We start from the raw sequence: 26,303 nt of genomic DNA, 5'->3' as shown, positions 1-26,303 counted from the left end.
AATCCCATTTCAAAATTTTAAGAAGACAAATGGGAGTGAGCTGTGAGATGGCTCAGTGGCACTTACCACCAAGCCCAACGACCTCAGTTCAGTTGCCAGGACCTACATGCTAGAAGGAGAGAACCGACTTCAGCAAGTTTTCCTCTGACCTCTGCATGTGTGCCATGATACCACCCCCCCCCAACATACACCATGCGCACACACACACACAAATTTGAAAGGTGTTGATGAAGCGATGATTCCTTTATGGTCATTTGCCCTGCTCTGTGATTTTGTCATTTTCATTGTTTTGTTTCCTTGGAACCTGCCTTTTTGTCCAGCTTAGTTAGTGCCCAAATAAATAGTCTGAATAAATGATTCCCTCAGTGCCACAGACCTGCCTCTGCTAGGGTAGTAGCTGGAATACTATTTTGATTGGGACCTGGGACCCAGATTGGGAATTGAACAAGGTGTGGGGATGCATTCCTGTAATCCTAGTACTCATAATGCTGAGGTGAGAGGATTTTAAGTTGAAGGCCAGCCTGGGTTAAATAAAGAGCAAAGAAGAATGAAAATAAGCTGGGTATAGCATAGCAGTGCACACCTATAATCCCAGCACTCAGGAGGCAGAAGCAGGTGGATCTCTGTGAGTTTGAGGACAGCCAGGGCTTCACAGAGATATCCATGAGGGAGAGATGGGAAAATGGTACCAGTGCTTGAACCATTACCAGAGGAAACTATCCGTATTGGGTTGCAAATGCTGACAGATTCTAAATGCTGACAGCTACTTTCAAAGAGAAATCACTAGATTAGTTGCCATCATTCCTAACAGTCTTAACATAGGAACTTGGGCCCATCAAGTTTTTGAATTCTTGTCCCTATGATAGCGTGAAGCTGGACAGTTATGTCAGAAGTCTAATCCTTAGGCAGCCTCTTACGTATTGTGACTTTGAAGCAGGTGCTCGCCTTGCCATCCTTTCAAGCTATGTATGTATTGTGCAGGTTCTGGAGTGGGCTCAGGAGAAGCGGAAGCTAAGTGTGTTACACATCCATGGGGTTTATACCAATCCTAGTGGCATTGTCCTCCACCCAGCTGGATATCAGAACGTGCTCAGGAACACTGAAGTTATGGTAAGTGGTGCTGATCTAGCTGGGCTTTCACTCCTGCAGACATTTCTAAGCATATTCTAAATATTAACATGGGAGCATTTACTTCAATCAAAACAAGAAGAAAGTTAGACCTTACTCCCTTGTGTTTTATCCCTGAGTTTGCATGCCATCCTGAGAAACGCAGACAATTTACTTCAGGTGTCAGATCAAAGGACAGGTATTTATTTGCCTATGCTTGGTGATCAGCCAGCAGACGGCACTCTCTCGTTGGTACCTTCACATACCAAGAATATATTAATTTCCTTCTTCATTATTTGATTTCTTAATAAGTCCATGTCCAAAATAATTTAGGCAACTTTTTAAAAAGCAGTTATAATTGGGACATAGATTATAAAAAGACTATCCACTTATTCACACTTAATTCTTTACTTAGAAAATTGAAAAGCAAATTGATTGGATGACAAAATGGAGGTTTTCTTCTTTGGGTTTGTTGATCTTTGGGGTTCAAGTTTTGAACTTGTTCACATATACATATTTAAACTGGAAATGCTTCTTTGGTCCAGCTCAGTGCTACAAATTTTCAGAACAGGGTCACATGGAATCTTTACGGGACGGGGCCAGAGAAAGACCAGGAAACATGATGTTTTCTGAAGTATAAGGGCCATATCCTTCCCCAATATTTACTATAAATATATCCATTATTGATACTGAGTGTGTGTGTGTGTGTGTGTGTGTGTACTATATGCACAGACACAAATTATGTATACACTCACGGTGATGGTTTTAGTAAGGTTTCTTTGACCATATCTAATGATAGAATTATGTTTTCTGATGACTAGTAGTTCAGGTTTTTTTTGGTTTGGTTTGGTTTTTTTGTTGTTGTTGTTTTGTTTTGTTTTTAATTTTTTCAAGACAGGGTTTCTCTGTAGTTTTTGGTTCCTGTCCTGGAACTAGCTCTTGTAGACCAGGCTGGCCTCGAACTCACGGAGATCCGCCTGCCTCTGCCTCCCTAGTGCTGGGATTAAAGGCGTGCGCCACCACCGCCTGGCGAGTGGTTCAGTTTTTAAAGCAAAAAACATTTGAGGGCTGGCAAGATGGCCCAGTGGGTAAGGCACTTGCTCCACAATATGAGAACTTAGTTCTAGCCCTAGCACTGACATAAATGTCAAAGACAGTGGCATGTGTATATAATCCCAACACTTGGAAGGTAGAGACAGGGGAGCAGACCATCTGGATCAGCTGAATCTGCAAGTTAAGAGTTCAAATAAGAGACCTGCCTCAGTACATAAAATGGAGAGTAATGGAAAAGAACTCCCAACGTCAACTTCTTGCCTCCACAGATTACATGTAACATGCATGTACACATACACGTTCAAAAAACAAATAAAAATTTACAGTTGTCAAATTTTTTTCTCCAGAAAGTGGAAAGGGGTAAGATACATCAAAGACCTGTTGGTTGTCTAATCAACCAAGAACATAAATCTAAAAAATTAAACGTGCAAGATCAGTAAACTAGTGCCAATGTGGTGAACTGTTTAAAGACAAAACAGAAAAATCAGTGAGATGACTCAGTTGTGCAAGCCTTGCAGTTTGACTTCAGTGCCCGGAACCCATGTAAAGATAGGACAGAGAAAAATAAATTCATAGTTGTTCTCTGATATCCACGTGCATCCTGTGGCATGCACTCATGTACTTACATCATATATACAAAATAATATATATTTTTTAGAGAAACAAAAGGACCTTCAGATGAATGTCAGATAAGAAGTTTTAGATCAAGCAGCATTATTGTAATAATAACTAGGAAATCAAACCTTGTGATCTCTTTCCCTCTTAAATTTTGGTCAGTGGGGGGCTGGAGAGATGTCTCAGTGGTTAAGAGCATTGCCTGCTCTTCCAAAGGTCCTGAGTTCAATTCCCAGCAACCACATGGTGGCTCACAACCATCTGTAGTGAGGGCTGGTGGCCTCTTCTGGCCTTCAGGCATACATATAGACAGAATATTGTATACATAAATAAATAAATAAAATTTTGGTCAGTGGACCACTTCAGTCTGCTAAATGTAGCAGTTACAGACTATTGACCTTTTTTGCTTTAGCCAAATCTTTTGTCTGTCTTCTGTGTCAGTAATCTGTTGTTTTCTTTTCCTGGAAGAGAGAGATTCAGAAACTCTATGAAAACAAGTCATTTCTTTTCTTGGGCTGTGGCTGGACGGTGGACGACACCACTTTCCAGGCCCTGTTCCTGGAGGCTGTCAAGCATAAATCTGACCTAGAGCATTTCATGCTGGTCCGGAGAGGAGATGTAGATGAGTTCAAGAAGCTCCGAGAAAACATGCTGGACAAGGGGATCAAGGTCATCTCCTACGGAAATGACTATGCTGATCTTCCGGAATATTTCAAGAGACTGACATGTGAGATCTCCACAAGAGGCAGATCAGGTAAGGGAAGGTCAAAAAGCAGCAACCCTTTGGCTTTTTGTGTTGGTGAGGAATAAAATCGCTAAAGACAAGATGAGGATGTGTTGTGTCGACCAGTTTGGGAAGAAGAAAAAGTGTCAGCCTTCAGGTCACGCCAAAGTACCACTTTGATAATGGGAAATAATCATAATATATACCCTTGCAAGTCATCATACACATAGAGAGTAAGAAAAACACGTAAGTATTCTTAGCTTCAGGCCAGCCAGCTTTCCTCAGTAGGAAAATGCACTTGCCACTCAAGCCTGACTACCTGAACTCAGTCTCTTAGCCTACTATGGAAAGGAACCTACTCCTGAAAGTGGTCCTTTGACCTCCACACCTGTGCTGTGGCGCATGCATGCCCTGCTTATGTATCATACATACACAGAATTAAAAAAATCTTTGAGGTACTGGAGAGATGACTCGTTAAGAGCACTTGCTGTTGTTCCAGAAGACCCAAGTTTAGGTCCAGCAACCATGTCAGGAGGCTCACAACTTCCTGTAACTCCAGTTCTAGATCTGACTCATTCTTTTGGTCTCCGTGCGTGCACACGTGTGTGCACACATACACATACCTGCACGCACAATAAATCATAAAATTTTGAAGATGCTTAGTTCAAGTGAGGTTCAATTAAAATTCAGGTTTCAAAATGGAGATAAGTTTATGAGGAAATTTCTTTCATGTATATATCAAAAATTTCAGAACCTTTTGTTTCAGAAACACTTCTGATATAATTTATCCTGTAAGAAAGTTTCCATAAAGAAACAATGTGATTACACACACAGTTGAATTAAAGATGGAAGTGTGACAAACCATGATGGTGCACAGCTATAATCTCAGCACTCAGAGGCTGTGGCAGGAGGATCAAAAGGGCCGCATAGCAAGACCCCAACTTGAGGTGGGGAAAACCTGGGAGCCTTGGGGGAGGGATAAGGCCAGGTCTAGGGTATGGTCATTCTGACTCACCCACCCAATTCTAAAGGAATTTTCTTGCTGTTTGTTACAGACTGTTGATAAAGAACCTGGCTTTGTTGGTTAGTTTTTGAATTTTTCTTTTTTGGGGGGGAGGGGGTTGTCTTATTTTTGGTTTTTGTTTGTTTGAGATGAACTTGCTTTGTAGACCAGACCCGTCTCTGCCCCATGAATGCTGGCCTTGAACTCACTGTATAGTCCAGGTTGGCCTACAACCAACTCTGAATCCTCCTATCTCAACTTCACAAGTACTGTGATTATATAAACAAACACACACCCACTCTGCCCAGCCTGCTTCAAACTTTTTAGATAGATAGATAATTTTACTTTATGTTCATTGATATTTTGCTTGCATGTTTATCTGTGTGAGGGTGTCAAAAGCTCTGGTACGGTAGTTATAGGCAGGTGTGAGCTGCCATGTGGTGCTGGAAATTGAACCCAGGTCCTCTGGAAGAGCAGCTAGTGCTCTTAACAACTGAGCCATCTCTCCAGCCTTGCTTCTAACTTTTTAAAAAGTGTTCTTGTTACCAATTTGAATGTATTTTCAATAACACATTAAAATACAGGTGATCTAGTATATATTTCTAAATCTAATCATTCCCAGAGATGACTCCAAGTAGGATTCTAATTATAGTAAAAAAAAAAATTTTTTTTTAATATTTATTTATACAGTATTCTGTCTGTGTGTATGCCTGCTGGCCAGAAGAGGGCACCAGACCTCATTACAGATGGTTGTGAGCCACCATGTGGTTGCTGGGAATTGAACTCAGGACCTTTGGAAGAGCAGGCAGTACTCTTAACCTCTGAGCCATCTCTCCAGCCCCAGTAAAAAAAAATTTGTGTTCTGTCATGGCAGTGCTTGGTTGGCTGAAGCAGGTTCTGGGCTAAAGTAGGAAACTTGTCTTTTATTTATTTGTTTATTTTTTTTTTCTTTTTTTCTGAGATCAGCCTACCTCTGCCTCCCAAGTGCTGGGATTAAAGGCGTGCACCACGACTGCCGGACAAAATTGTCTTTTATTCAAAATTCTATTACTATAACTAAGCATCAAATGTTTCACATACTCTTCTTTTCTCTCTCTCTCTCTCTCTCTCTCTCTCTCTCTCTCTCTCCAAAGGCCTAGAAAACACTTAGAAAGGCAAAACATTCAGGGTTTTTGTTTTGGTTTTTCAAGACAGGGTTTCCCTGTAGTTTTGGAGCCTGTCCTGGAACTAGGTCTTACAGACCAGGCTAGCCTCGAACTCACAGTGATTCACCTGCCTCTGCCTCCTGAGTGTGCGTCACCACTCCCCAGCAGGTTCTCTTTTGTGAAATGATCTCTCCTTTTCTTGAGGACAGTTTTTCTGGTGTCCCTCAGTGTGACAGACCTTTAGGCTGATGTTTGCAACGTTGGGTTGAATTTTTCTCTTTCATGTACTCTGATTACATAAACTGGAGATAAGGTATAAGCTCTACAGTTATTTGATCCATACTAGATCTTTGTTTGTGGAGACAGGGTTTCTCTGTATAGTCCTGGCTGTCCTCAAACTCAGAGATGTGCCTGTCTCTTCCTTCAAAATACTGGCATTAAAGGCATGCACCTCCACCGCCCAGCCTGTTTATTTTTAAATTACAGGTTTTCCATATGGTCATGGGGCTCTCTATTGAAATTGCCTGTCAGGTAACTTCCAGTCCAGCAGAGCAGTTTTTCTTCATTTTATGTGGAGTCAAGCTTGTCTTCCATCTATTATGCTTTCTGTCTCAGTTGATACATGCTGCTAAGATGTCATCAAGGGGAACAGAAAAGTGTACAGCATTACTATAGCAGCACCTAGCTTAGTACAATGTTATTTCAGCTACTTAAGTTAGCTAAATAACCAGTTTAACTAAATAACTGATTTCACCAATGTATTCTTTCACAGTTGTAAACAAAGCTTAATCTTGTACACTTTAAAATAAATAAATAAATAAAAACACGAGTTTCACTCTATGAAAATATTTGTCTGAAAATAGCTGTGTAGCTCAGGCTGCGTTCACCCTCACCCTCCTCAAACATGCATCACCATGCCCTCCTTTGTATTTATTAGTATATATATACTAAAGCAGCTCTGACTGCTGCAGACGACCTGAGTTCAACTCCTAACACCCATATGATGGTTTACAACCACTGTAACTCCAGTTCCGGTGGTTCTGACACCCTCTTCTGGCCTCCTCAGGCACCAGCTATGCACACGGTGCAGAAACATATATGCAGGCAAAATACTCATGCACATTAAAAAAAATAGTCTGAAAATTAAATTGGAAAAAAAATGTTAGCCGGGTGGTGGTGGCGCATGCTTTTAATCCCAGCACTTGGGAGGCAGTGATAAGTGGATCTTTGTGAGTTTGAGGCCAGCCTGGTCTCAAGAGCTAATTCCAGGACAGGCTCCAAAGCTACAGAGAAACCCTGTCTCAGAAAAAAAAAAAAACAAAAGAAAGTTTACAAGCAGTCTTGTAAAGTCTTATGAAGTAGTACACACTTATTCTAACTACCAGGGAGGCCAGAGCAAGAGGATCTGCAGCTAAAGCCTAATGTGGTAACACAGTGAGATCCATTCAGACAAAAACCAATCTTAGTGCAGTAAGGAATCCACTGCTTCTGTTTAGTATTGAGTCTGAAAGTTACTCTTACCTCATCTTGTATCATGTCATCTTTAGTTATACCCTGTGCCCTTAGCTCCCCTTAGTTTTCATTTTTGCCACTAATAGTTTTAGCTTTCCCAGGAACAGCTAAGACGGCTGTGGGTAAAGGCATTTGCTGCTAAGTTTGACGACCTGAGTTGTATTTCTGCAATCCACACAGTGAAGAGAACCAACACCCAAAAGTAGCCCTGACTTGCATGTGCACACACACACACAAAGAAAAATGGAAAAGAAAAATTCCACTTCTTCACCTAATGCCTATACCAACATTTTGTTTTTAGCAGGGATGGCAAGAGAAGGCCAGCTAAATGGTTCATCTGCAGCACACGGTGGAGTAAGAGGTATACTACTTCCTGTTCTATCAGTCAGCAGAGAAACTTCCTGAAACTTCTAGACTGTAGAAAATCAAAATTTGCCTTTCCTTACCTATCTGAAATTCTCTGAATCTGCTTTCTGAAAACTTAGGACTGAGTGACTTAAGCAAGCACCAGCAGTTTTAGATGCATAAACTTCTTTTGTGAACTTCATTCTTTTCCTTTTGTTTCCCCATAGGCTGTAGTACATGAGCAAGCTGGAGACATCACCATTAGACCATGCTATGGGCCCTTCCTGTGGATGTGTGTGACAAAAGCAAACATACAAGAACTCAGAACAGCTCCCAGGAAGTACCAACACCCTAAGTTGAAGCTTGGGGTAGAATAGGGGTAGCAGTGTTGCACCTTCCCTTCATGCTGGCTGTTTCTTGATACTCTGCCTGGTTCAGTTTAATACCCAGTGACATCAGGACTCAATGCAGCCCCTACCCACCCCAGGGCAGGGCATCCTTATCTACACAGCAGACCAATATGATGGCTCCTGGCTATGGCTGGCAGCTCTGCAGGACTTGGGGAGCAAGAAGTCGTGGAGTCCGTGGGCTTGTGTTGCAGTTTTGTACTCTATTTGGTTTTTCCAATTGAGCTATGGCTTTTTTAAAACATGACTTGAAGCTCTAGTTTTCTAGATCTTTTACAGTGTACAGTATTTTACATAACTGAGCTGTATTAAAAGCTTGTTCATTTACATGCCAGGGCCCTGATTCTACATTTAAGAGTTGATTGTTAAACATGAAACTTGCATTCTATTTTCATCTTAGACAGGATGATCTTTCTTAGGACAAGTTGTCCAGTTCCTCAGAGCACCGTTAGCTCCTTTCATGCCCTTCTTGCCAAAAAGAAACCCAAGAATGAGTTAGCATTTTAGTTTAAAATCCTATATGTAAATATAGATCTAAGAGGCAATTTCTTTATGAAATTTATTTTCTTATATAAATTATGTATTTCTCTGGGCAGACAGCCTTCACCTTATTGCACTAGTAGCACATCTGTAATACCAAACTACAGGACAAGTCTTAACAAGAGGTTTGTGTTCTTCAACTTGTCTACCAGGCACTGTAGAAGAGGATGGGGAAAAGCCAGGACCTGCTCAGGAGGCCAAGGGTTGGGTGGAATGGGGTATAGGACAACGATAACCCTTCGGACAACTGGTTTTCTCCCAGGAAGGTAAACATGCAAAGCTTACATCTGGATTTTGGGAGCAGGGACAAGTTGGAAGGCAACTCAGCTCCCTTTGTTTCTGAGAGAAGTGAGCACTCACCTTTCACTCATTTGTAACAAGGCCTAACTGATGCTTTGGGGCAACAATCAGGTATAGAGTTCATCATCAGATTTAGAATTAGCAGCAATTAAGAATAGACCACCATCACTGCCACAGTGAGGTGGCTGTCACCCTGGCACCAGGGACCCGAAAGCTGTATATTCTAGAGAGAGGTGCCATTAAGACCCAGAGCTGGCTCTGGAAGTAACCCAATAGAGCTGGGACTTCAAAATGCTCCTTATCTCAGATGGCTCTGTGATCACACTGGTTAGCAATACTCCAGGTGTTGGGTTTTCCAACCATTGGTCAAAGCTATGATACTGAATCTAGGCAGAGTGAAGGAGATGCCTGAGAAGGAAGAGGGAGGCTTGTGGTAATAAGGGGGAGGGGGGGTCATCGGGCAGTGATTGTAACATGATTAGGCCCTCCTTGCAGGAGGTAGGGCTGAACATGGAGTAGAGTTAGGAGCTGCAAGTCCCCTCACTCTGCCTTTGCACTACACTGAAGACAAGTTGCTCACATATTCTAAAGCACATTCTTGATACAGGAATGGGGACTTCGGGCAAGCGGTAATTTGGTATTAGGCAAAGCCACGTTAAGCCTTCATGAGGGCAGCCACTACAGCCTTGGCGTTGAGACTGCGTAGGTCACAGTAGGTCTGGCCAGTGCCCACAAAGACGATGGGTTTGCTTGTAATGTATGTCATAGAAATAGCAGCTCCCACCTGAAGAAGGAAAAGAGGATAGCCAATCAACTCAAGTTCTATTTACACAAACACCTCAGCTTCCTTTTGTAAAGAAGCTCATTCCACCTTCCAGTCACATTCATTCTCCAGTATTATCCACCTTTACCTTGTCATCAATGGTGTCAAATTTGGTAAGAACAATACCATCAATGAGCCGAGGTGTTTGAGCCATAGAATGGTCAGCCAAGGCTCTGTTGAACTTGATCTGAAAAGGGAAAAAGTAACATAAGAAACCATCTCATTTGCCAGGTTTAAGTTGTGAGGGGAACTAGGCCCAACCCCTCACCAGCTGATCCACGGCTTCATTGCCTACTAAGGCCTCCCCCACAAACAGCACCAAGTCAGGTGTATTGACAGTAATGAGTTTGGCCAGGGCAGTCATCAGGGGGGCATTGTCTTGCATGCGGCCAGCTGTGTCCACCAGCACCACATCAAATCCTTGGTTGCGCGCTAGAGAGAGAAAAATAGTTAACTCCAAGCACACAACTGTCACTCATACTGCCAACTTAATAAGATTTCTTACTCTCTGTGAAGTCACCCAACTGTCACTCGTGTTTACTGCCAGCTTCCTGGGATGTCCCAGTCTGGCTATTTGAAAAGCCTATCCTGTATACTTACTCAGACTCTGGATTTGGTTACAAGGTAATGTAAGAAAAAACCTGTCCTATTCTTGGTCACCACCAAAACCGTTCAGGGAAAGGATATAAATAGGATAAAGGCTGTGGTTAAGATACACTAGCTTTTTTCCCCTTCAACTACATATATTACCACCCAAAAACATCACCCATACCAGTAACTTATTCTGCCTTCTCTGGTAAGCCTAAGTCTGCAAATTCCTAGGGAATACAAAAATGACACCGTAAGCCCTCTTGGTCCCCACACTACCAAAAGCAATGGCTTCCATGGCAATGCCAGCAGCGTCCTTCCCGTAGCCTTTTTCAAACAACTGCACCATCGTACGACCGCCATGCTTCTCAGGGGGATGGAGGGCAGTGAGACGTCGGGTGTGAGTACGAAGCTGCTCAACAGCCCCAGCCCGAAATGTATCACAGGCAGCAATGAGGACACTGAAGCCATTCTCTAGAAGCCAAAAGGAAATCTGCAAAAAAAAAAAAAAAAAAAAAAACAAAAAAAGCTGTCATGTAGAAGAAGCAGGACTCTAAAAGCACAGGGTGAAAAAGTAAAAGCAGCAGGCTGGAGATCTGAACCGACCTTGGCAAGATTGGTAGACTTCCCCACTCCATTAACACCGCAGAAAGTGACAACATAAGGGCGCTGGCGACGTTGGGCATCCATGATATCCCGGAGCATGTCTACGCGACGCTGTGGCTGCAGAATCTGTACCAGAGACTCCTGTAGAGCTTGCTTGACTGTGGAAGTCACAGCTTAAAGGGGAGATGTAGGGATTCAGTCAGAAAACCAAGTATCATACTTGATACCTAACATCTTTCTGATCAGATACTTACTGCTAAATGTCCCCATCACTTTCCCTTCCAACTTGTTGGCAACAGATTCACAGAGCTGGACAGCAATATCTGCAGCAACATTCTTAGCTGAGGAGAGTGGGACAGCTATGAGTTCTGTGTTAACAGTGATCTGTTCTCAGAGTACAGTTTAGAAAACGGTTCTACCCATTATCGACTCTATGCCACTTAAGTCAGCCCAGTCCTCCAAACTCACCAATGAGATGATCGCGCATCTTGTCTAACACAGACTCCATGTCTTCACGACTTAAGCTCTTGGAACCCACAAGGCCCTTCAGCATCCCAAACATGCCACCCAGAGTTCCCTTGGTAGCACTACAAGCACAGAAGACCACAAATACACATAAGGCCAGCAGGTAGAAGGTATGGCTCATCAATTCTGCAGCCATCCACACCACCTCCCACCTGAAAGTCTTCTACCTAGGTTTGGTGTTTTGAGTGGCCCCTTCATCATCTGAGCTGCTGCAATCCAGATCTTGAAGCTGTCCCCCAGGCCCAGTTCCTCGAATCTGGAGGACATGGGTAAAGGAAGAAGATGGGATCAGGAACACTGAACAGCTAAGGAAAGATCCCATACCCTGTCAACATTGTCTGAGACCTTGAAGAAACTCCAAATACAGTTCACTCCTCTCTCAAATCCAGGTATACCCTCCAAGGCTTTCTGGCTAATGGTGACCTTTGATCTTTATGCCTCTTACCAAGTTGATATCTTCAGACAAAGCTGCCTCTGGGGTTCCATTGGTGGTAGGAGTACTGTAATCCAAGACTTCCTTGTTAGCACAGCCACCTAGTTCCCAAACCCGGGGTGCCTTTTTGCCCTTCTCCTTTGGAATATCTGACTTTGTAGGCTTGCTGCAAAAGATCATATGAGAAACGGTTATGGTAAGAAAGTAGAAAGAACAAAAAAAAAAAGGAGTTCCCTAACATCTAACACAGCTGGGTAAGTCACCAGAGACTGATTAGCCTTGTGCTCACCTGGATTTGTCCAGACCCTTCCCATGCTTCTGAATGAACTCCTCTCTCTTCCTGCGTATCAGCTCCTCTTTGGAAAGTTCTCCGTTCTCAGGTCCCACTGATACACCTGACTTTTCTGCAGGGGCTATTTTGCTAGTAGCCAAAGGGCCATCAGAACCTGTTAAAGAGAAACCTCACTGAAGGAAAAACAAAAACAAACCCAACAACACAAGCCCTAACCACCCAGATAATAACTACACTTCTTCCAGATCCTTAAGAGCAAACTTGGACCACAGGGGGATGGAAGAACAGGGTAGTGAGCACTTACACTGAGGGAGGCCAGCAATGACAAGAGGCCACCACACACCTTTTATAGCACCATCTTAACACTTTTGATGGCCTAGCATGTTCAGGAAGATCAAACACACCTTCCTTTTTGGCCCCCTTTTTTTTGTTGTTTTTTGCTTTTTCCTTGGTCTTCTCCCCCCGTGTTTCAATCATGGACCTCACGGGTTTCTTAGCTTTTTCAGAATCTTCAAACTTCTTCATGGTAGTGGGAGCACGGATTTTACTGCTCTCCTCTGCTTCACTAAAGAGAAAATAGAATGGTTGGTCTTTCAACTCACATAGGAGAAAAAAAAATCTGCCTCCAGAAAAAGGTCCCACACGTCAAAGAGACAGTCAGAAATGAGCTGCAAAATGTGGCTGCTTTGAACCTGGAAGTTAATATTGTTGAGCCACCTGCAAGCAAGGCACTTATCAAACCATCACTGGTTTTAAAATGGGGAAGTCTCACCGAAGGAGCCGCAGGAAGTCATTCTGGAAATCAAAAGTGCCATTCAATAAACTTAAAGCACTTTGCTGTTGGATCTCTGTGCGGTATTTATCCCGAAACAGCCGGTGCACATCATCTATCAATTTGTCTACATAGGTCAGTGTGAGGATCTTCTGAAAGCCAACCTGTTTATGGAAGGAAACAAAGCCAAAAGATCTCCTTACATGGCAGCCCAGAATGGAACGAGGCCAACTCAACCCAGGCCTCCAGAGATAAAAGTTTCCCGTCCTGAGAGGTAGCCAATCTTCCCACCTTGCCCAGAAGTTGCTTGCTTTCTCCCCTCCAAATTTCAAATGTTTTATCTATTATTTCATCACACAGCACACACACAATAGAGCTAATTGGGTTGATCAATGCGGATCCTGTAGAGAACATAACCCATCTTTTTAGCACACCCTTCACTTACCACAAACACCAGCTCAAACTGGTTGTCCAGTTTATACTTGAGTGTGAGGGCCTCATGAGTGAAAGAGTTGTTACCTCCCCGTTCCTGGAAAAACAGTGTTTCAGCGTTCAGGCAATCGACAGCAAAACCAGACTTTGAACTACGTTTGGGCAACAACCAGCTATTATTCCTGGCCTCAGCAAAGGAGTCCTGGGACATTTCTCTCTAGCACCCGCCACAGAGAGAGACACCAAGTTGGAGCCGAGGGGTTAATGTTGGGATTGAAGGCATGACACGTTGGAGTCGGAAAACAAACAATCATATATAAACAATCAGACCTAGCAGCTGGGAACCACTTAAATGTTCCTAAAAGGTGTTCTCTCATCCACAGTCTCACCCAGCATCAAAGCAACGGGAAACCAAGCTGCCCCGGATAAGCGAAGAGAGGAATAGAGCCTCCTAATAAGCAGGAATACGGCTACAGCCCCAGACACGGGAAGTGTGGGGGGCGTCGTAAAGTTTCGGGATACTGTGATGGCAGGCAGGCAAGGTGGTCGAGTCTAGGGGCCGGTAAGCGGTCAGTATGCGGAGGGCAGGGGGAAAGGCACGGGGTGATGCCTGGAAGGGGGACTACAGACTGGATCTGAGGGCTAGCCCGGAGTTCTGCCCCGCGGGGGTGGTACCTGCAGCAGGACGGAACGAATCAACGCGTTCACGGGCCCGGTGCACGAATCGCTCACGCCCTGGAAACACCAGAGCACAAGCCCGCCCTTCGAGAAGATGGTGAAGAAGTCGAGCATGACTGGAGCGGGAGAAGACTTGGGGCCGAAGCCGGCGCCGGGAACTCGGGCCGCGTCCGCCGCCGCTTCCTGCTGCGCCAAGCGCGGGACACGTCACACCAGCAGTCCCCGGAAACCGGCTCAACCGCACTTCCGCTACGAGCCACCGGGATCCCGCCCCCTCCCCGCCCAGGGCGCGGGCGACTGACGCAAGCAAGACCGACCAATAGCGGGTGTGGGCGTGGCTCCCGGGGCGCTGAGTGCCTATAGCGTGGAGAGGTGGGGCCCGAAAGGCAGTGCTGGCTAATCGGCGCATTTACGTCAATGCCCTGTGGCGCGGAGCGATGACTAGTGGCACGGGAGTGGGGCTGAGCGGCACTTCAAGCTGGAAGAAGCCGGGCTCTGAGAGACCATGCTTCGCAAAGTGCTGCGAATTGGCTTGGGCTCGGGCCTCTCAAACCGTGGCCTACGCACACGCAGAGGAGGCTTTACTCTGGGTAAAGCTGAGGGCAGCAGAGACTATACTATACAGAGTGGTTCTGGGGTACCCATAACCTCCACATATGTGACCTTCAAGGTTTGACACCCTGTCTCACGCTGGCGGGACACCGAGTTAGCTGGGGAAAGGGGTAGACTTGCCTGCTAGAGATTAAAGATTTTAGGCAGGTATGTGGACCTCAAGGAGGCCCTTCCCAGAGACAATTCCATATAAATGGAAGCTTGCTGGTAGTAATGGATATTAAGGATAAGGGTGACCAGCTTTACAAGCCTGTGCAGTATGGAACATACTAGGAACTCGTGTTCCCTGGGCATGGGATACTTGGGTTGGAGATGACTGCAGTTGAATATCTGAGAATGAGGTTCAGGAGGGAGAGAGATCTGCAGGAGCTAAATATGTGGGTCACCTAGCTTGTCCAGGGAAGTAGAAAGCGTATTTTAAAAAGTCGAGCCTTGATCTTGGGAGCGAGGATGACATTGGAGTCATGCCAACCCACTAGTCCATTCAGCCCACCTTTTCCTGTGCCTGCCCTTCAAGCCCACACCACGTAGGAAGGAAACATAAGTCCCTCTAACTGGAACTATGCCCTGCAGACTGGGATGCAAAGGTGTCTGAGTTTAAGAAGAAGATTGAGTGCCTCCTGCCTGGAAAGCAATGGGAAGAGCCGTACGACACGAGCCACCTGCCCCCGAAACAGTCGGATGTGGTCATCGTCGGAGGTGGGATCCTTGGTCTGTCCGTGGCCTTTTGGCTGAAGAAGCTGGAAAGTAGACGAGGTGCCATTCGGGTGCTGGTGGTGGAACAAGACCACACGGTGAGATGAGGGATTAGGATGCTAATCTTACTGAGGACACAGCCTGTACATTCAAAGGACAGGGATTGTGCATTGGACCTTGAGAAGTAGTTCCAGATTCTTCCGCCAAGAAGACCCTTGGCAACAAGATTGTTTTGTGTGGGGAGGGGAGGAGGTGGTGTTACAGTTGGTTAACCTCTTTGGAGACAAGGTCTTAATACAGACTGGCCTGGCCAGTCTAGAAGTCAACATCCTGTCTCAGGCTCACAAGTCCTGGGATTACAAGTGTGCTCCAGCACAGTTGCCCAGACGTTTCCCTATAAAAGCAGATTCTACACTGATTGTACTTCAGTGTTTGAAGGTCTGTCCACGATAGCCTGTATTTGGGCTACTAATTAGTGCAGCTTCCTCTGCCTTCTGTTAGGGACCATTATTTCTGAGGTCTTAGTTGTTCTTGTTTGCGATTGGCAGATGGCTGCAGATCTCCTGTCTGTCTTCATTTATAGCCTTTTGTAAACTCTTCTGTAAATGTGTTGCAGGTTAACTTCCTACCCTTGGGCTTCCAGGCCATTACTATTTTGTTCTATTATGTCCAGCCCTATGAAGACAATTGACTTCTGCTCAGTTCATCTGCCATCAATTGAAAATGCTATATTCATCTATGATCTGTGGGTTGACTTGCATACAGGTTTATACATCCTTGCTTCTTGAGAAAGGATTTCCCCTTTAAGTTTAGATATGTAACTGAGAACTTTTCATTGCAGGATTCCATTACATACAATGTCATGACAATCTACCTCAGTTTTGTTTTTTGTTTCTGTTTTTTCACAGTATTCACAGGCTACCTCCACGGGGCCTTCTGTGGGTGGGATTTGGCAGCAGTTTTCTGTGCCTGAGAATGTCCAACTCTCCCTCTTTTCAATCGACTTTCTACGGAACATAAATGTATGTACAGTGAGATTCGAGAGGTTGGGTGGGGAGCCCTTCCTTAGCATAAAGAGCAGAAGCCTAGCTGGCAAGGGGAACCAAGAATATGTAGTCTTGGGGGCTGGAGAGATGGCTCAGTGGTTAAGAGCACTGGCTGCTCTTCCAGAGGTCCTGAGTTCAATTCCCAGCAACCACATGGTGGCTCACAACCATCTGAGATCTGGTACCCTCTTCTGGCATGTGGGCATACATGGAGGCAGAATGTTGTATATATAATAAATAAATAAATCTTTTAAAAAAAAAAAGAATATGTAGTCTTAGAGGCAGCAAGACATTGTGATCCTTGACCATCTTCCAGTGTTGATGCCTAGAGAAGGGTTTGTCCTGATCTGGGGCATTGACCCTGGGAGCTATAGTGAGAAGGCCAGGGGACTCCCCTTTATGTCAGCCTCTTTGGAGAGCAGCTTTTCTCTGCACACAGGAACACCTGGCTGTAGTGGATGCCCCTCTTGTAGACCTCCGGTTCAACCCCTCAGGCTGTCTCTTGCTAGCTTCAGAAAAGGATGCTGCCACCTTGGAAAACAACGTGAAAATGCAAAGGTGGGTGCATAGCACTGCCCTGAGCTGCTGCTTGGCTTCCATACTTGATGAGCTCCTGTGCCAAGATAGAAATGGGGAAGCTAAAGGTGATGTCACAAGGACCTCCTCTCCACTGGCTCATATTACCAGGAAAGATAGGCTTGTTCAGACCTTCACGGCCCATGAGCAGTCATGGACAGAATGTGGCTCCTGCATTTACCAAATCATAACACCCATGTAAGATACACCCCAAGCCCAACAACCCAGAATTTCTAGGGAATGGCTTGGGAACTGGGCTTCTAATAAGAATCCTAATTTAGGGGTCAGCAAAGTTCTTTTTATAAAGGTCAGACAGTAAATATTTTAGGTTTTGCTTGTCATTCTGTCTCTGTTACAACCTGTCTGCTCTGCCATTACAGCACAAAAGCAGCCACAGACAAAAAATACAACTAATTGAGTATGGCCCATATATAAAAGTAAGCAGTGGCTTCGCTTTAGCATGTGAGCTTCACATCAGTTAAGGGTCAGACATCTTTGTAATATGTTACTCACAGGCTCTCTTCTGATATGATATAAATCTCACTGGTGACAAGAGATAAATGTTTGCAGATGCTAACTCATTTAATCAGAACATCTCACTTTACATGTGGGGAAACTGAGGCAAGAAGACCTAGTAGAGCTGGCACTGTGGCTCAGTTTAAGCTAGACACTGGCTCAGAGCAGGATCTCTGAGCACTTTCATTCCCCAGCCCGTAAGTGTTGCAGAGGAGATGCTCACTTGAGGGTCCGGGTTGTGCTAGGCGGTAGAGAAAAGAGGGTTTTACAGGAGTAGACGGAACGTGGTTCCTCACCGTGTTGTGAGAGAAGATGGAGTAGGTTGGGCAAGAAGGAGTTGAGAATTCTAAAGGGAGGAAGAGTGTAGGGAAGGAAAGATGAACCTTCATATTCAGCAGTCAGGAGAAATGGGGGGTCTATGTTCTTTCCCTCTGAATACTGTTCCTAAGACATTAACTGAGATGCACACATTTCTTTTAGGCAGGAAGGAGCCAAAGTCTGCCTGATATCTCCCGAGCAGCTACAGAACAAGTTTCCCTGGATAAACACAGAAGGAGTGGCTCTGGCCTCTTATGGTGAGGTTCATCTGCAGAACACGTGCTTGCTTTCCCTGAACATGGGCACTGAAGATCTCCTTGGGTTGGAAGTCTCAGTGTGACTTCTCCACACTGAAGGAGGACCAATTCCTCCGAGCAACAGGGCCTCCCAAGACCATGCTACATCTCTGGCCTTCAGCATGACTAGACTCCAATACAGCTGGTCAAGATGACCTTTTCTGCTTCTAAAGTCCTAAAAAAGTGTGTGGGGTAATCAGTAGGAAGAGGAGGGTCCCAGTGCTTCATGAATTTGTTTTTCCTCATGTCAGGGATGGAGGATGAAGGTTGGTTTGATGCTTGGTCTTTGCTCCAGGGTCTTCGTCGAAAGGTCCAATCAATGGGAGTCTTACTCTACCAGGGAGAGGTGACACGTGAGTCCGAAGTCTCATTCCCTTAACTTATGTCTTGCAGCCAGGACAAGGCCTAGACCAGGCTCTGCCTTTTTGCTCACAGCACACCCAGGGTTGGCTGTTTTCTGTGAGAGGGGTACTGCTAAACAGCTCAGCTTTCTCCTCCCTGCGCTGCCCTGCTCCTGTGTGGCCAAGTTCATTCTGGTCTCTTGATATCTGTTCACTTGGGTACCTATGGGAAAGCACTTATCCTTCCCATCTCCTTTCCTTGAGAAACCAGTGTTGGTCATGGAGCTAGGAATGTAGCTGTTAGTGGGGAGCTTGCCTAGCATGCATAAAGCCCTACGATCCATCCCCCTAGGTTATATTCCCATCATCACCGAAACTGAGCACAGTTGTCATACATGCCTGTAATCCCAGAAGAATCAGAAGTTCAGGGTCATCCTCCACTACATAGCAAGTCTGAGGCCAGTCTGTCATACATGAGATGCTTTCTCAAAAGAAACCAGTGTGATCCCCCTTTCCCTCAAGGACTGTGCGTGTGCGTGTGTGTCTTACTGTTCTGTTGCTTTGAAAAAACACCATGACCAAAGCAATTCTTATAAAAGAACTTAATTAAGGGCTTGTTTATAGCTTCAGAGGGTTAGTCCATTATCAGCAATGGTGGAGATCATGCTAATGGGCAGGCAGGTGTGGTGCTAGAAAAGTAGCTGAGAGTTCTATCCTAATCCACAGGCAGCAGGCAGAGAGACAGACTGACCCTGGTCCTAGTGTGGGCTTTTGAACTCAATGCCTCTCCCTAGTGACACACCTTCTCTAACAAGGACACACCTCCTAATTCTTCCCAAAGAGTTCATCAACTGGGAACTAAGCATTGAATATATGAGCCTATGGGGGCCATTCTCCAACCACCTCTGTGTGTGCATGCGTGCGTGCCTCTGTTGATGGCAGCACTGGGGATAGAGCCCAGGGTCTCATGCATGGTAAGCACATGCCCTACTGCTGAAATAACCTTTCCTGGAGGACTTATTTTTTAATTTCTTTCCTGCAGGATTCATCACTTCATCTGGCCAAATGCAGACCCCAAGTGGGGAACTGGTAGTCTTGAGAAGGATCAACGAAGTCCACGTAAGTACCAAGTTCCAGTGTTTTCCTTACTCCAGTAATGGGGCAAGAAGGGTAGTAATCTGCCCAGATATAGGCCTTCTGTCTGCTTCCCAGTACTGACGAAGTTAGGCTTAGGAGGAAATAAACCTCTCAGGGTCCACTCTGAGTGTCATATCGTCTGTTGTACCCTTGTACTATATCTCTCACACACACCCCAGCCTCCTTCCTCTTACCCTCTGTTGTCTATAGGTAAAAATGGACAAGAGTCTGGAGTATCAGCCAGTGGAGTGTGCTGCAGTGATCAATGCTGCAGGACCCTGGTCTGGGCAGATTGCAGAGCTGGCTGGTATTGGTAAGGGACTGCCTGGCACCCTTCAGGGCACCAAGCTACCTGTGGAGCCAAGGAAAAGGTAACTATCTTCAGGGCAGCTAAGGATGAGAAAGAAATGATACAAAGTTCCTAAACTTTTGTTTTGTGTGTGTGTGTGTGTGTGTGTGTGTGTGTGTGTGTGTGTGTGTAGTCTGGACAGAGGGTTGGTGCTATTCCTGCAATGTCTTAACCCCCCTGATCATGACAGGTATGTGCACTTATGGCACTGCCCCCAGGGACCAGGTCTGGAGACACCATTGGTTGCAGACATCAGTGGAGTCTATTTTCGGCGAGAAGGATTGGGCAGCAACTACATAGGTGGCTACAGCCCCACTGAGGTAAATTAAGTTGCAAGGGGACAGAGACGAGATGCCATTAAAGAGGGAAGCCTTTGAGCACTCTATGTTGTTACTGAGGTTAGCACTGGAATCCACTGAAGGGATTGATTATAGGAATCAGATCTGGGTTTGCCCTCATATTATAAGCAGTATATAAGCCTTGCCTCTACCGCTCACTTAGGAGGAAGAACCAGACCCAACAAATCTGGAAGTGGACCATGATTTCTTCCAGAACAAAGTGTGGCCCCATTTGGCCCAGAGGGTGCCATCTTTTAAGACTCTGAAGGTAACTAACAGGGAATAAATGTTCCTGTTGGGCCTGGGAATCAAATAAGATTGATGATGCTGCTGCCGGGCGATGGTGGCGCACGCCTTTAATCCCAGCACTCGGGAGGCAGAGGCGGGCGGATCTCTGTGAGTTCGAGACCAGCCTGGTCTACAGAGCAAGTTCCAGGACAGGCTCCAAAGCCACAGAGAAACCCTGTCTCGAAAAACCAAAAAAAAAAAAAAAAAAAAAAAAAGATTGATGATGCTGGAGCGTCTTAGTCCCTTTGACCTGTCGTGTTCCCTCCACCTAACAGTCGCTAAGGAATCTGTGGATCTGTCCCATCCATGAACCCTTTAGCAGCTAATCCCTAAGCAAGGGTGTGGGTTGAGCGTGTCTGCAGCTTTGCCAAAACCTTCAGCATCTTTTGCACCTACAGGTGCAGAGATCCTGGGCTGGCTATTACGACTATAACACTTTTGACCAGAATGGCGTGGTGGGCCCGCACCCACTAGTTGTCAACATGTACTTTGCTACGGGCTTCAGTGGTCATGGACTTCAGCATGCACCTGGCATCGGCCGAGCAGTGGCAGAAATGGTACTAGATGGCCAGTTCAATACCATCGACATGAGCCCCTTCCTCTTCACCCGCTTTTACTTAGGAGAGAAGTTACAGGAGTACAATATCCTCTGAGCATGGAAACTCTTCTCTGGGCCTCGCCAGCCCAGTTGTTGTCCTTGCCTCACATTGGCTGTGGTCACTGCCTGAGTCTCCCCAGGACCATGTCATGGCTGCATCCCTTTCCTCACCATCCTCCTAGCTGGACCACTCTTCCCTGTGTGTGTCTCTGGTCATGGTATGAGCATAGGCACAGAGACCCAGGCCAATGGAAAGTGGTGAAGTGGGACTCCAGACTGATTGTAGCCCAGGCTGATGCCATCATCCAAAAAAATTGGGCTGGTATCCTGGGTATGGGGCCCAGGACTGGCCTCCTTCCTGGTAGAGGAAATGGGTCTCTGACCCCCTGACCAGAGCCCAGGTACACAGCATTCTAGGATCACCTGGCCCAAATGTATGGACTCGTCTGTTATTTAATCAATATATGTGATTAACCCCTTCCCTCTGGTCTTATGTTCTTTCTGCTTCTCTTGTACAGCAGAAACTTTTGAAGTATCATGCCATTAAAAAGGCAGCCTCAGCCGGGCGGTGGTGGCGCACGCCTTTAATCCCAGCACTCGGGAGGCAGAGGCAGGCGGATCTCTGAGTTCGAGACCAGCCTGGTCTACAAGAGCTAGTTCCAGGACAGGCTCCAAAACCACAGAGAAACCCTGTCTCGAAAAAACCAAAAAAAAAAAAAAAAAAAAAAAAAAAAAGGCAGCCTCATCCTCTCAGGAGTGTTTCTCAGATCCTTTGTGGGAGGCATCCTGTTTGCAAGCTAGTATGCCCTGTCCCTGAGTTCCACAGGAACAGATGGTTCCAAACAGGAGAAATGAAATTGTCTAGTCAACCTATAAAGCCCGAGCTTCTGGCTACCAACATTCAGTCTATCGCAGGATTCAAAGTAGCATTCTGACTGGATCATGGCGGGAAAGAAGAGGAACCAGGGTCTGAAGAGTCACCCTAAGAAGCTTGGATTTCTTCTTGGCAGAAGCCTAGCAGAAGAGTTTTAAACAGAGAGCAACATGATCAGATTTCCCTTGTAAAAATCTCTCTCCTGCTAAGAGTGGTGGTGGCCCATGCCTTCAATCCCAGCATTCAAGAGGCAGAGGCAAGAGAATCCCTGTGAGTTTGAGGACAGCCAGGTCTGCAAAGCTAGTTTTAGGTCAGCCAGGGCTACACAGAGAAACCCTGTCTTTAAAAAAAAACCAAAAACAGACATACATGCAGGCAGAACATTGTATATGTAATAAATAAATAAATCTTAAAAAAAAAAAACTCCCTCTGACTCAGGTGCAGCCTGGTGGCAGAGCGTTCAGCATGTGGATGGCCCTGGGTTTGATCCTCAACAACAACACAAGAGGTGATCTGGGGAAGTCACAGAAAACAATTCTAGATGAAGGCTGTTGCAGCCCAAATAGCAGGTGACAGTCATGGTGGGAAACACATAACACATGGAGCAATGTAGTGACAATGACAATGTGAAATGGAGCCATTATTTCCTAGGTTTCCGGCTAAACAGCCAAATGGGTACCATGTTTCTCACAGAAATGACACAGGGAAGAACAGCAAAATGAGTAGCCTGGTGTGGGACATGCTGAAAGGAAAGTACCTGTGGGAGGTGTCATGTGTAAGCCGAGACCCCAAATAATCACACAGAAACTATATTAATTCCAACACTGTTTGACCAATGGTCCATTCATATTTCTAGCCAGCTGTTATATCTTAACCCATTTCTATTAATCTGTGTGTCACCATGATGCTGTGGCCTACTGGTAAGGTTCTAGTGGGTGTCTTCCTCTTTCGGCAGCAACATGGCATCTCTTTGACTCCACCTACTCTGTCTCTCTATCTCTGTCCTGATTTCCGGCCTGGCTTTACTCAGCTAAGTCATTGGCCCAAATAGCTTTATTCATCCACCAATAAACACAACACATATACAGAAGGACATCCCACACCAGTCATGGGTGACTGGGCTGTAGAGAGGCTATAGAACAACAGCATCATCAAAGGAGAGTAAAGGGTTAAGGAGAACACGAGAGCTGGAGGGACCCACTCACTGGCACTTAGAGAGAACTGAATGAATGCGGAAGGGACCCATGAGGCAGGAGAAAATCCAGGAGTGTAGAATCGTGAAAACCAAGAAGTAGGCACCAGAAGAAATGTCACGTGCCAGCTGAACTCAGCACCCAGCGGGTCAGAGGTGACCATGGAATGCAGTTTAAGGCATAGATGGTAGCAGCAGAAGAGTGAATTAGAATAGAGCTTCCTGGGAAAATGGCTCCATCAAAAGTCCTTTGGAGAGGATGAAAAGTAAAAGGTAAAGGTAGAAGTTGTAAGTCCCAAGCCCTGGTCTCTGGTCTCCGTCTTTGGAGGCCCCATCCCTGTGCCCACCAAGCCTTGACCCCTCCCGGGAAGAGTGTCAAGACGAGCCCGCCAAAATCTCGACCATTCCCCCAGTCTACTTAAACTGCTTCCCCGGAAAGTCCCCTCATGGTGGTCCCCTGTGCCCCCCTCACCTCCACCCCCACCCCTGTTTGCTGCCTCCCGGTTCCCCCTCGGGGCCACCCAAGAGCACAGGAATCCCATTAAACCTGGATGTTTCTTAATTTGGCTTGATTGGGATTTTTGCATCAGCAAAAAGCTTGCTAGGAAAAATTCCTAACAGACATCATATAGCGAAGGGTACAGGAGAGATGGGCCAGCTGGGAGACCTTAAGTCTGTGTGTGGTTTGGAGAGAGCCAGGCATGAGGCAGTAAGCAACAGAAAAGCTATCAGCAGGTAGTACTGAAATGTTAGAGGGGACTTGTCAGGAGCATAGCCAACAGGCTTTATTTAGCCCCTGGGGTCAGTCAGGCCAGAGAATTAACTCCTTAGCCCTGGATGGTAGCTCTTTAGGTGCCCCATAGTGATCTGGTATAGCCATCACAGTCTAAGGGTCCAAAGAAATAGGTGCTATAAACATTAATGCCTAAGGAATCCTCTGTTCCTGCAGGACTTTAATTTGATCCCATGGGAAAGCCTTTATGGGCATGTGATTACATCTGTCTTGCCCTTTAAACTATGTGAGGAGCTGGACCAAGACCTCAACTTTGCCCTCAAACCCAGACATCCCGGAGCTTGTCCTGTAGTCTGAGTGTCCATCTAAGCATTCCTGCTGGACCCCAAAGGTCCTTCCCTGGACCCAGGGAGTCTATACTGCAATGAGAGGTAGGGCCAAGGCAAAGGGATTTCTGGGAAGGACTGGGGAGGGCAGAACTTAAAAGGCTTTCTAAGGGCTCAAAACACTATTTGGGCCCAACAATTTAATTTAAATCCCAAGAACCTAAGGAAAAAAAAAAAACATGGTACGGTTGCATATGTCAGTATTCCCAGGATTCAGCCTGTCAAGAAGGGAAGTAGGGAAAGAGCCAGTCAGCTGAGAGTACATAGCATGGCTAAAAGGAGAGATCCTGCCTCAACAAGGTGGAAGAGAACTCCCAAAAGCTGTCCTATGACCTATACATATGCAATAGTAATAATGTTTAAGATTTGTATTTTGTCTGTGCATTTATGCTGTGGGGGCAGGGGAGTGGAGGCCAGAAGAGGAAGTTGGAAAACTGGAGTTACAGCCAATTGTGAGCCACCTGATGAGGATGCTGGGATTCATCAATTCCTCTGGAAGAGCAGGAGGTGATATTAACCACTCTTCAGCCTCAGTTTCTTTTTTAAGGGTTTTCCTGGCCAGGTGAAGTGGCACAAGCCTGTGATCCCAGAATTTGGGGTCAGCAGCAGGAAGACCAGAAAAATCCAAAGTCATTTGAATTACGTAGCCAAGTTTGAGGTTAGCCTAGGGCTACTGGAGACCCTGTCTTCAAAAACAAACAAAAGAGGAAGAAAGACTTTCCTAAGGCACAGAAATGAGCCTGGCTAGAGGGTTTTGTTTTGTTTTGTTTTTTAACAAACGCAGCTAGGCACAGGGAGAATAGAGACGTCCTCACCAAGGAGCAAAAGCGTTCACCAAGTGTGAGCAACTGTAGGAGACACAAACACAGACGACGAAGATGCTGACAGCAAAAACACAGGACAGCTCTTTCCGTAAAGGGAATAAGCGTTTATTCTTGAGCCATATTTGAGTTGGCCAAGGCTCAAGAACACAGATTTAGGTTACCCCAAATTACATGTCCCAATGTGGAAATGGCTTCACAAAGTTTTAAAGTTTTACAGAACAAATTCATAAATCAAGCCAATGTAATGATGGGAGAAGCTTTCCTAAAGGCCTCAGATGTTTTCTGATGACATCCTTAGCTTTTGGGTTGTGCAGCTAGGAATATGCTCAAGGAATGGCTATTCAGAGGGATGAAGTGATTAGCCTCTGGACAGGCAACATCCCAACCTCTCCACATCACTACAGGTCTAATCAATCCGCGTTTGCAGACACAACTTCTTTCCAGGAATTCTGGTTGCCAGTGCTCTCCTGATGAATATTCATCTCTTTCAACATCAGCAACCAGAAGAGTGTAATTTTGGTGAGTAAGCCTAGAAAGATCACTCATGAACAGCCCCCACAGCACAAACTGTCTCCCTCAGACCAAGTTATCCTTTTTGACTGGCTGGAGAGCAAAAGAAATCAGTCTAGAGGGGTAGATAAGGCCTTACACCTGCCCATTAAACTCCCACCTGCCAGCATTTCATGTGTTGTTTTCAGGTTGACTTTGTTTACTTTTGTTTTTCGAGATAGGGTTTCTTTGTGTAACAGCCCTGGCTGTCTTGGAACTGAGGTTCGCCTGACTGTGTCCCGAGCGCTGGGATCAAGGCATGTGCCACCACCGCTCAGTCTGAGGTTGACATTTTAAGAAGACTTCTGTGGAAGGAAATGTTGTGTTATTCCCTTGGAGGGTCACAAAGTTCACAGCAAGAACTATAGGAAGTAGGTGCAAAGAACTTAAGTATTTCATCAGGACGTGCCAACATCTTGCCTAACCACCTTTTTTTCCCCCCAGTAGTTTGGTACCCTGGGAACTGCAGTTGAATATCCATCCGGAAATCCCTGCCCTGAGGGCAAACACTTTTGGCAAGACTCATTCCAGGCTGTGGGCGTCAACATTAATAGGACCCTCCTTCCATAAAGGTATCCACCTCCCCGGGGCTGGTCCGTCTACTTGGTACCATTTAACCTACCTTGAGAGACTTTTGGGAAAATGCCTCATTTTTCTGTGCCTCCCTTGCTGGAGGAGTTTTCCCCTCGTTCCCACGCGCTCAGAAGGGGCAAACCTGGGCTGAGAACTTCACG

At 45.7% G+C, this 26,303-nt stretch overlaps 3 protein-coding genes across 6 annotated transcripts in view; 2 read left to right on the top strand and 1 right to left on the bottom strand.

Annotated features, from left to right (window-relative positions):
• The window catches only part of Fam118b (family with sequence similarity 118 member B), a 45,784-nt gene extending 37,403 nt beyond the window's left edge, over nucleotides 1-8,381 (top strand). For 3 of the 4 annotated variants that reach the window (XM_041657069.1, XM_041657070.1, XM_041657071.1), the window contains 4 exons: nucleotides 982-1,110; nucleotides 3,244-3,529; nucleotides 7,461-7,520; nucleotides 7,732-8,381. In XM_041657069.1, the coding sequence (XP_041513003.1) occupies nucleotides 982-1,110; nucleotides 3,244-3,529; nucleotides 7,461-7,520; nucleotides 7,732-7,745 (489 nt within the window). In that variant the 3' untranslated portion in view covers nucleotides 7,746-8,381. The remainder of the gene's footprint in view (nucleotides 1-981; nucleotides 1,111-3,243; nucleotides 3,530-7,460; nucleotides 7,521-7,731) is intronic. The other variant, XM_041657072.1, reaches the window with a different exon arrangement.
• Nucleotides 8,382-8,456: 75 nt separating this feature from the next.
• Nucleotides 8,457-14,130, bottom strand: Srpra (SRP receptor subunit alpha). Its single transcript, XM_041657068.1, has 14 exons — nucleotides 13,898-14,130; nucleotides 13,236-13,319; nucleotides 12,791-12,954; nucleotides 12,423-12,583; nucleotides 12,016-12,172; nucleotides 11,739-11,892; nucleotides 11,461-11,549; nucleotides 11,237-11,355; nucleotides 11,023-11,109; nucleotides 10,769-10,941; nucleotides 10,442-10,655; nucleotides 9,843-10,006; nucleotides 9,663-9,761; nucleotides 8,457-9,535 (listed from the first exon to the last, which is right to left on the bottom strand). The coding sequence occupies exons 1-14, from the start codon at nucleotides 14,012-14,014 to the stop codon at nucleotides 9,407-9,409; spliced, it is 1,911 nt and encodes a 636-aa protein (XP_041513002.1). The 5' UTR covers nucleotides 14,015-14,130; the 3' UTR covers nucleotides 8,457-9,406.
• Nucleotides 14,131-14,341: 211 nt separating this feature from the next.
• Nucleotides 14,342-21,491, top strand: Foxred1 (FAD dependent oxidoreductase domain containing 1). The gene is made up of 11 exons (XM_041657332.1): nucleotides 14,342-14,490; nucleotides 15,086-15,306; nucleotides 16,117-16,230; nucleotides 16,694-16,812; nucleotides 17,827-17,921; nucleotides 18,212-18,313; nucleotides 19,344-19,420; nucleotides 19,649-19,809; nucleotides 19,978-20,107; nucleotides 20,289-20,393; nucleotides 20,812-21,491. Exons 1-11 carry the CDS (start codon nucleotides 14,406-14,408, stop codon nucleotides 21,064-21,066), a joined length of 1,464 nt encoding a protein of 487 aa, XP_041513266.1. The 5' UTR covers nucleotides 14,342-14,405; the 3' UTR covers nucleotides 21,067-21,491.
• The last annotated feature ends 4,812 nt before the right edge of the window (nucleotides 21,492-26,303 follow it).

This window comes from Microtus oregoni, unplaced genomic scaffold, assembly GCF_018167655.1.
Source record: "Microtus oregoni isolate MIOR12 unplaced genomic scaffold, Mior012 000008F_ref0000371, whole genome shotgun sequence".
Taxonomy (NCBI): domain Eukaryota; kingdom Metazoa; phylum Chordata; class Mammalia; order Rodentia; family Cricetidae; genus Microtus; species Microtus oregoni.
The sequence above is the reverse complement of the archived record's forward strand: the minus strand, read 5'-3'. Positions and strand labels throughout refer to the sequence as shown.